The following is a 9916-nucleotide window of genomic DNA, read 5'->3' as shown; positions in this document are numbered from 1 at the left end:
TTTAAATTCAAACCATGCCGATAATTCACGTTTTATAGAACCTCGATCATTTAACTACAACTGACTCAAAATTATCATCTCGATAACATAGAACAACTCACTTAGGGAAGAGTTTTAAAACGATTCCACCGTTAACCACAGTTGTATCACCTTTTCGAGCTAGACCTTCAAAACTAAATCGCCATCCAATTGTAATCATCTTTGTTCCTAAGCCGCAATTGTTGCACCTGCAGCATGTTGGAAACGTGTTACAAATATTCCTGTGGCCCAATAAGGTTATTGGTTCGAGGCAAAAACTCTATTTTTATTCTTTAGCACAACAACCGTTGTCGGTCAAGGCCTGCCTGTACCACTTAGTGGGTTTGGCTTTCAGTGACTTACTACTGATTACACATAGCAGGATAGTCAGTCCTACGTATGGAGGTACGGTTCATTAGGGGTTTGAACACATGACGGGCATGTTGTTAAGTCCTACGAGTTGACGACTGTACCGGGAATAAAATTAAGCTATTCAAAAAAGAAACAATTTCTCGAACAACCTCTACGCGATTATTGTAACGAATTCGGAAATACGGTAGCATCCAATCATTGCACGTGAGTATTTTCTTTGGAATTGGTAAACTTTGTAGTTTGTAGCCTGTTTTATTCATGTCAATAAGTGCAAGCAACTGGAACGCAAAACGCTTCAGAGTTTAAAAACACAGCTCTTGCAGCTGGCCCAAAATTGCCTCTAACCCATTAAACCCGGGCACGAATTTGCCACTAGGGTCACTTATCCTGCTGGTTCTATGCATAAACTCTACGGTCTATTCACTATGTTAACCTCAACCTTAAACCTTCAAGAAATACCACCCCAGAAATGCAATCACTCGCGTAGAGCCGAATCACCCGAATAAGAAACTATCGGAACGTGCTGTCAAAGCCGCCCAATGGTGGTGAAGTAGAACATTCGAATCGTAATTCTATAAAGAATAAATTTTAATCACAAAACGAAACTTATATAACACTTAAATAGTATCGTATCTCACGCCAATTTCCCAATTTTGCAGCAGTTACAATTCGATTTGCTTACGACATACTTCTTCCAAACAGTTTGGCTTTCTTTCCGAAGTTTCGTACACTAAGTGCATACGTGAATTCCAGATGTCAAAGGTAAGGAAGTCTGAACTATGGTATATACTAGGGTGTAATTTGCTTTTTTTCTGTTTCGCCTAACACCAGCACACCAAGTGCTATAATGGTGTATTGCGCGTGTAAACTAGAATAGTCTATATGAATCACTAATTGCTTTTTGAATGATTTAATCTTCTTTGCTTCAACCGATTTCTTCCTAGTTTTGGCTTCACAACTATATGCACAATCAAACTTCGCCATGTCGAGTCCTTTCCCACTATTTTCGGTGTTTGGCTCGATGCTTTGCTACGGTTTATAACCTTTAACATTCTCCAACATTAGGACATAAACCCAGAACAGAACGAACGAAACTGAACCATGGATGTAATAAGAACCTGGTGAGCAATAGCAATAAGCCAGCAGAACTTAAAATTGCGTACCTATAGTACTGATACGTAGCCTTACAAAAACCATGCTAATGTTAAGGCTTTCTTTTATACTTAATCATCCGTCTCCAAAAAATCGTCCGATAACATAAACCGTTGCTTAAATAAATATAAATATCGAAACAAATCCTTGCTGCTTACGTAAGCACCGAGCGTATCTTTAACCCACCCATATTTAAAAGTAAACAGGCTAATATACCAATCTTGGAAACACAGCGGGCAGTAACGAACAAATGAATAAAATGGAATTCTTATTCGACACAAACACACACCATGAATATTCTGCTTCCACCAGGTCTAATATAAACGAAAATCGGAACGAATTATAAAACGGAAAAATAATGCGCATCTGTTGTTAGTTCCACCTTCCCTCGCAGTACGACATACACGCACATGTTCTTCATCGTAGCGATGGAAAGCGAAAACGACGCAGCCTGTCTCATTTCACACTTTCTCCTTCGCCAGCTGCATATCCGTCACCAAGGCCGTTAAGCACTAACGGCACTACCGAGCCGTCACCTTCATCAGTGCCGATATCACCGTCAACTACTGCGCCGTTCCGTCCACGGCCTCCGCTGCTGCCCGCCTTTCTGCCGGTTAGCTTTTTCATGTACTTCATCTTAAGCTTCCGTCGACCGAAAGGCATTCCCCCGGTAATCTTCTCCGTTACAGAATCCGACTGTGCGTCTGAGGCACCACTGTCGGCATAGCGGTGGTGTCCCTTGCGGGATGATGATGTATGCGGCTGATACATTTTGGCACTGGAAGTTGTCGAGGCTAACGAACTGCTGCCAGTTTTACTGTCGTTGTCATCCTCAAGCAATTCGTTGGTTGACTCGTGCATGTTTGCAACGCTAGGAGTAGAACTCGACGAATCGTTTGCGATCGGTTGTGGCAACGGTGCGAGCACCATGGTCACATCCTGCATGGTCATTTTGTTTGGAGTGCCCGACATTGCAGACGTTTCCACCGATTGCCCAACGAACGCGGGAACTGAAGATGAGCTCGCAACGGTTCGTCCATTTATGCCGGTAGCGGAACTCGTGGCTGTATTAAAGGATAAGGATTCTGCACGCGGAAGCGTCGAACTGGCGTTCCCGAAGCTATCGCTTCCATTAGAATGATCAATAGAAGAGGTTTGATATGTTCCTAAAACAAATAAAATGGATTGTTGTATATGTTGCCTCGTAACGAACGGAACATGAAAATGCTTTTCTTACCTTCGGGGCCAAAGAAACCATATGCTTTCATGAGGCTTGCCTTAAACCGTCGATCCTTTTTGGTGCCTATTTCCAAATGCTCGACCCCTTGTGCGGCGGCGGTAACCGCTACCGATGCTGCATTGCCTACACAATCTCCCCCATTCATAGCAACTGGAGGCGTTGCTTCATGCTGATGGTGATGTTTGCTACTTGTTACGTGTTGCTTGCGTTTCGTTGTTGCCGGACCAGTGTCAGAACCACCAGCTGTTTTTCCACCCGATTCATTACGTCGAGATGATGATGATCCCATGCCGGACTTAGGTTGTGATTTTCGCTTACTCGCTCCAGCAGATGAAACGAATATTTGCTGCTTTGTGGAACTGGGTACATCATCCTCCGGCAGTTCGTCACCACTACTGTCTTCATCGTGGTAGGCATCTTTATCCTCAAACGAAACACTTTTCTGTGGCCGCGCATTTGTCGTTCCAACGCTGGGCAAGGAGACATTCATGTTGCCGGCGCTCGACGAAGCAGGGTGATGTTGCTGTTGTGGTGTCGGCAACGGTTCAGTTATGGTTACCTCGATTGCAGAATCTTGGTCCGTTTGCTTAGCGTTGGTCATCGATCCTTCGTCCGAAACATCCATGGATTCAGTAGACCGCTCCTAGAAGTAGGGAAATTACACGTTAATACATAATTTCTCAAAAAAAAAAACTTCTGTATGACTTGTACCTTGTGTTGTTGCTGTTGTGAATGATGCTGTTGCTGCTGTTGATGCGGTTTTGCTGGATGTTCCTCCTGCGATTGATGCATTTTCGTTACAGCAGCTGGTGGTGGAACAGGATTACCCTGTAAAACAATTTCAGGACCACCGCCGTATATGCCGTGGAAAAAGTGCCACAGGTTCGCGTTGATCTGTGCATAGTCAGAGAACGGGCGTACATTTCGAAGTGGCACGCTGGTGTCACCCTGTATGGCGATTGATTTGTTTTGGATTGGTCCCGGGTCGTCAGTTGTAAGCCCGCGAGCGAACAGCTGCCACTGTCTGAACCAGGCCATCGAGATCGCATAAATTGTGGTTGGTGTATCGTTGAACTGTTAAGGAAACAAAACAAGATTAACAAAAGCCCCAACTGGCAGTCCTACAACGGTTTCTTCTGGTGCTCACTGTACCTGAAAATCATCATTGAACGCGGTAAACGTTTCCAGCTCGTAGTGCTGCCGCCGAGACAGCGTTTCGGCAGCCTTTTTGCAAATATTACACGTTGACAGGTGGTTGCACACCGGCCCACCGCCGAATTTTTTGTACAAAAAGTCCCACAGGGCCTGTGGAAATGGCACGACCAACTTGGAGAAGTGGGACGCCTTATTTGGTGGGAATGCACCGTGCGGGCAGAGCAACGTCCAGTTGTCGATGGGTCCCGGTTCGGCAAATGTGTTGAAGCTGTAAAACATTCCAAAACGAAACTCGGTTAAGTCGTTCGTATGCGCAAACAGTTCGCTTTGCTCAGCTGTATGGCACATACCGATGAAGCCAATTACGTGACACGTAAAAGCGAATGTCAGACGCGTGTTCCTGCATCGCTAGCAGATTGCTTGCCTGCGCTCGTACCGTGGCCATCTTTGCGTTGTTTTTTCGGTAGAATAGAACGTACGCCTCGCAGCTTTGGACGTGTTCTGGCGTAACCTGCGTGACCAACTGATCATCGAACTCGAACCACTTGCCGGTTGGGTCGTGCTTTGCAAAAGACGTGTAGTGCCCACCGCCAACCGTACCGTGATGGCAAATGACAGCGCACAGATCGTAAGAAGTTACTTCCGATCTACAGTCCTTGTGCAGGTACGGCCTCATGTCCAGCCCGTACAGCGGGAAATGGACTGGGCTGGAAATTTTGGAACTGTACGAAAGGTCGTGACGAAAACGCTTCAAATGTACACACAGCATCTCCGGCAAGGCAAGCACGCGCGAATATTTCACACCATTGCGCAGCTTGTTGCACCGCTCACAGCTGTACATGTTGTCACCTTTCAGCTCGTCTGCGCTGAAGAAAGCCGCCATACAGTCGTGCAGTGTCACGGCCGGGCCCCAGAACCACGACCGTACCCAGCTCCAAAACGGTAAGTTCCAGAACCACCACAGCCAGCTGTCACCGTTTACTGGATATACAGCGTCCGAGCAGGTAATGCCACTGCTTGCACTACCACTGGATCCACCGCTCGAGCTCGCTCCCAGACCGCTACCGCTCGACGTGCCACCACTTCCACTTCCAACCGTACCCGTAGAAAGGCTGGATACTGACCCCGACGAACCCATGCCCTGTGTTTGATGCAGCACGGCTAGATGATCCTTGCCGGGGATGGGCAACGAAAGATCCTGGAACGTTTCCTCGCGCGTTGACACTCGATCGCACGTGAGACACTGAACTGACGAGAGCAGCTTGCCATCGAAAATATCACTTATTATCGAGCGCTGAGGCAGCTTTTCTTTTGCGGTGGCACCGTCGGACGGATCACCAGCACCTCCACCTCCTCCACCGCCACCACCACTAGTTCCTGGACTGCTTGAAGCGGCCATGTTCACACTGGCGGACGAAGCGATACTGGCGTTCGATCGGTTGCTTCCCACGGGTGAATGCTGCCGGATGGAACAGGTGCGTGTTCGTGTCGTTGGTAGTATTCTTTGGTTTGCAATGCTGTCTCCACCGGAACCGGGTGGGCTCGGCGAACGGGATGATAATGTGCGGAAACGCTTGCTTGCCAACAGCTTGGTCGGAGACAGCTGGTCATCGGACAGGCTGGAACGTTCCGACACCCCGCTGTCACACGTTTCGTACTCTCCCTCCGACTGCGATGGCGACGGTGATGAACAGGGTGAAGGATGCCCGTCGGAATGATCATCAAGCTCATCGATCGCATCCCTCGAGAGTACATCTGGCGGAGGAGGGGCGGTTACTTCTTTCAGCTCCTCGTGCAACTGGTCCATGAAGCATCGCAAGAACTCCTGCGTGTCGTGCTGCTGATATCCGCGAAACATAGGATGTACGATGCGGATTCCACACAATATGCCACTGGGTACGACGTACCGGCGGTTCTTACACCACATCTCTCGAATCAGCTTGTAGTAGTGCTTCGACAGACCCGGCTTGGTAACCGCCGGGTTTGTACCGCCCAACAGATCGGTCTCGAGTATGGCTCCACAGTCCAGAAAATACCCGGTAAGTGGCGGGCTGTTGCTTAGTGCTTGCAGGGCCGCGTTCATGTAGCACGTGTTGGCCAGGTTCTGCAATCCGACCAAACCGTTCCATTTGCCATGTCGCTCGAAATCTTCCTCTTCGCCGCTGCTATCACAAGAATCGCCTGTCGTTGTGCCACCGTAACCAGATGCCGTGGATGCACTCGTCACCAGTTTGTCCGCATGTACAATCAGCTTGTCGTTGTTCATCGACGAGTAGCGGCTGTTATCGCTCGAATCATTGCTCACAACCGACGACCGCCGGTTATGGTAATGATGATGATGGTGTTGCTGCTGCTGGTGCTGGTGCGAATTCGGTTGTTTTGTAAGGAATAATTCGGATTCGCACAGATAACACCAAACACGTTGTGAGGATAGATTCATGTGGATGCAATGCGTTCGATTCGTTTGGAAATGAATGGTGCTGTGATCCTTGTACTGCTCCGAACACCCAATATGAAGACAATTCTTTTGCAGACATATCCACAGATTCGGCCCATTGGTTTCGCAATCCGTACATGATTCATCCTGAAAATCACAAAAAAGAAAAAAAAATCAGAAAAAAATAGTTTTTAAAGGAACTACTATTAACAAGTGTAAAACGTAAGCCATTTTGTAAGGCAGCCGCGAGGAACTAAAATTGCAAACAAATAAATATATTGGGTAGTAACATGTTATATTTATACAAAGAAACCGGAAAACTGCGAAACATTTGCCTCACAAACTGTAGAACACAAACAAGTAAAAAATATAACACATCAGACAACTGTGACAAGCACAAATAAGATACAACCACCACCACCACCAGCGTAAGGTAAGACAGTGAGTCGTCAAATTAGTAATGCACAAAACAGCACAAGAATCGAAGCTGTTTTACATATTTTTTGCGCTAATGGCTATATCTAAGAGTGAAGCTCCTCAACATGACCCTTCAACGCCAATTGAGCTTATCCTGCGCATCAGGCGTGACACCGATTTCAGCCGATTATGGGAATAAACCATTCACTTCCCCCGGTGGTTTGCTTCATAACCTATCTGATAGTAGAGTTTTTTCTCTAATTACTCAATAAATTCTTATTCTAGTCAACAACATCTGTCCATGTAGACCTTTGTTTATATCTCCGACAAAGAAATCCCTCTCCGCCCAGCGCAAGTGAACAAGTGCATAAGAGTGGGGGCTAAACATACCTTTTTCAGCTTGCACAACTCTACCAGCGAGAGCTGCACGACGTTGTGCAGGTGAGCGCATTTCATCGCAGCAGTTACGGGGCCACGCTGGTGGGCCCTTCCCGAGCTATTGCAGTACCGAAGGAGCAGAACTACCGCACCGTCCCGTCCGTCTCGAAGGCCTCAGCACACTCACACCATACGCATACAGACGTAGCAGGCGAAGGTAGATGAATGATTCTTTCCCTCAATCAGAGTGGAGTAACAGTTCAGTGCTGCTGCAACGACTAATGAATATACCGTCACGTTGGTCACTTCTACTGAGTCCTCTGGACGATTCAGCTTAGTCGCTTGCGAACGGCTATGTCAGCGTGCTCCAACCGACTCGGTTCAGCGAATGGCTTATGTAATGCACGGCTATTACTTTCTTCAGCTCCGTTTGACCCGTACGGGCGCTACAATCGGCTTATGCGATGTTGAACGCTGCAGAGCGGGAGTTACGGAGCATACATAACACGGCCTGACGATACTCTAGCCCAGATGATAGTAGAACGTTTATTCACGCAGCACACACAGCAGCAGCACGAGTTGCACTTGATGGCATTCTGTCTCTTGTCGCTCGCTAATCCCACCGACACGTGTAACACTATTAGAATAACTTTGCAAACATCCTATGTTATCCGATCGATCACATCTAATTTGACCGACTTTTATCTCTATGTCTAGGTAGATTTATCGGTCGGATTCGGATTGGTTGCGAGATTAAGGATATTGCACGATTATGTCAACTGCGTTGAAGAGACATCCAATCCAGAAACAATTTTCGAATCATTTACACACTGGGCATTACAAATTCATAAAAGCAGCGGAAGTTTTTGTTTTCGAAGCAACCGTGTGCCTCTTCTTTTGCCAAAGATGTTTGCTTCGGAATGTGACGTATACGGTCAGTGGACCAGCTCGCGGCGATGTTTACGTTGTCGACAATACACGATCGTCTGTCGCCCCCGTGTAAGTACAACGTTTGATCCGCTGTAATCGGTACAAACCACGAACAAAATCTAAGCAATCCGAACGAGCACTTGCTGCCAAGTCCTAACGACATGCACCATCATCGATCGAACATCGATGAGGGGGCTGCATGCACTTTTTGCAGCAAAATGCTTGAAATTTATTGCGCAAACATACTCTGCTGGTGCTGCTAATCTTCCTGGAATTGGCCTGAGTGGTTGCAGCACCCGGACCCTTTTTACCACTTTTACAATACGAATTTGTGCAGAAACGAACAGAACACTAGAACACTCACAATTACCGCACAGACAGAAGCATCCCGCAAGCTGACCGTGCGAAATTGGTTAAATTATGATGAGATACGAATTTTCATCGCTGCTTTCTGCACCATTTTTTCCTTGACAAGGTTTGCCAATTGACAGCTCCTCAGAACGGCCCGCCGAGCAAAAGTGACAGTTGGAGGATGTATTTTGTGTAAAGCATCTGTCACCATAACACAATCGACCGATTAACCCTGTCACTGGCAGCCAAAAAAACATCATATTCCAGGCAATCGGGCCAACTCATACAAAGCTCTTAGGCCGGAAATAAAGTGGAGCGCCGTTTATCTAAGTACCTTTTATCCGGTTGTCCGTTTATCCATGCTGTTGGAAAATGACAGTTCAATACAAAGATGACATTGCGTGCTGAAGAGGATATTTGAAAAAAAGGTTACCAGAGATGTTAACAATATTATCATCGGAAAAACATGGATTTTATAAAAACTGGCAAGGTTTTACCAAAACATAAACAACATTTGAATAAATTTCAAAAACAAAACAGGAATTTGTGATAAAATAAATACTTTGACTCATTATCCGTGTTTTTCGACTATCCGTGCGAGGTTGAGTCCCGAAGAGCCCGAATAATCAGCGCTTGACTGTGCACGGACCGGAATTTCGCGAGCACGGAATTCCGCCGGCTGTCAAACCCATAAACAAACTGTCAACGGCAACTTTTTGGAACTGTCATATCCATACATTTTTCAGCAGGCGGAATTCCGCGGCCATAAAATTCCGGTCCGTGTACAGTCTGTTCCCGAGTTACGCGGTTCTCGACATACGCGGATTCGGAGATACGCGGTTTTCTAAATTTGACAGATTAAATGTCAAATCAGTACAATTTGCGTCAAGTTTGGTATAAATTGTATTTATGCTAACAAATTGAAACCGCTTAAAAGCCAGAAATATTATAATTTTCTGGACGAATCATATCAAATAAATGATAAAGTGTATAAAAGTACTAAATTAAATCAAAAACTCCGAGTAATCAATACTATTTTGTCAAAAACGTGAAATTCGACATACACGGATATTCGACTTACGCGGATTCGTCGGGAACGCAGAAACCGTGTAACTCGGGAACAGCCCGTAATGGCTAGCTTCGATTATTTCGCCGCGAAACGCGAGCATTGCCTTTCTGTGAAAAACTCACAAACCCGCGACAATCACGGTTGCTCTTGGTTTTGTTCTAAAACTGAGACGTTTGTTCAGAACAAAGAGCTCGCAGAAAATTTGTCGCGGTTCAAAAGTTGGTCGTCTACAAGCAGGGTTAGGCTGCAAATACACGCCGCGAGTTTCCGCGGGCGCGTTTGAACGCATATCCAGCATAAATATCTCTACGTTTCCGCGGTAGCGCGTTCAAATGACATTTCATTTCCATGCCTGGATTGTTACACTGCTTCTAGACGACCAGCTTTTGTACCGCAA

At 46.3% G+C, this 9916-nt stretch overlaps 1 protein-coding gene across 1 annotated transcript; it reads right to left on the bottom strand.

Moving 5' to 3' along the window:
* Positions 1-601: 601 nt before the first annotated feature.
* Positions 602-8590, bottom strand: LOC120908849 (ubiquitin carboxyl-terminal hydrolase 20). Its single transcript, XM_040320296.1, has 6 exons — positions 7182-8590; positions 4288-6521; positions 3935-4205; positions 3494-3856; positions 2780-3425; positions 602-2708 (listed from the first exon to the last, which is right to left on the bottom strand). The coding sequence occupies exons 1-6, from the start codon at positions 7245-7247 to the stop codon at positions 1999-2001; spliced, it is 4290 nt and encodes a 1429-aa protein (XP_040176230.1). The 5' UTR covers positions 7248-8590; the 3' UTR covers positions 602-1998.
* Between the last annotated feature and the right edge of the window lie 1326 nt (positions 8591-9916).

Source organism: Anopheles arabiensis, chromosome 2 (assembly GCF_016920715.1).
Source record: "Anopheles arabiensis isolate DONGOLA chromosome 2, AaraD3, whole genome shotgun sequence".
Classification (NCBI taxonomy): Eukaryota; Metazoa; Arthropoda; class Insecta; order Diptera; family Culicidae; genus Anopheles; species Anopheles arabiensis.
This window is presented reverse-complemented; position numbering and strand designations above follow the sequence as displayed.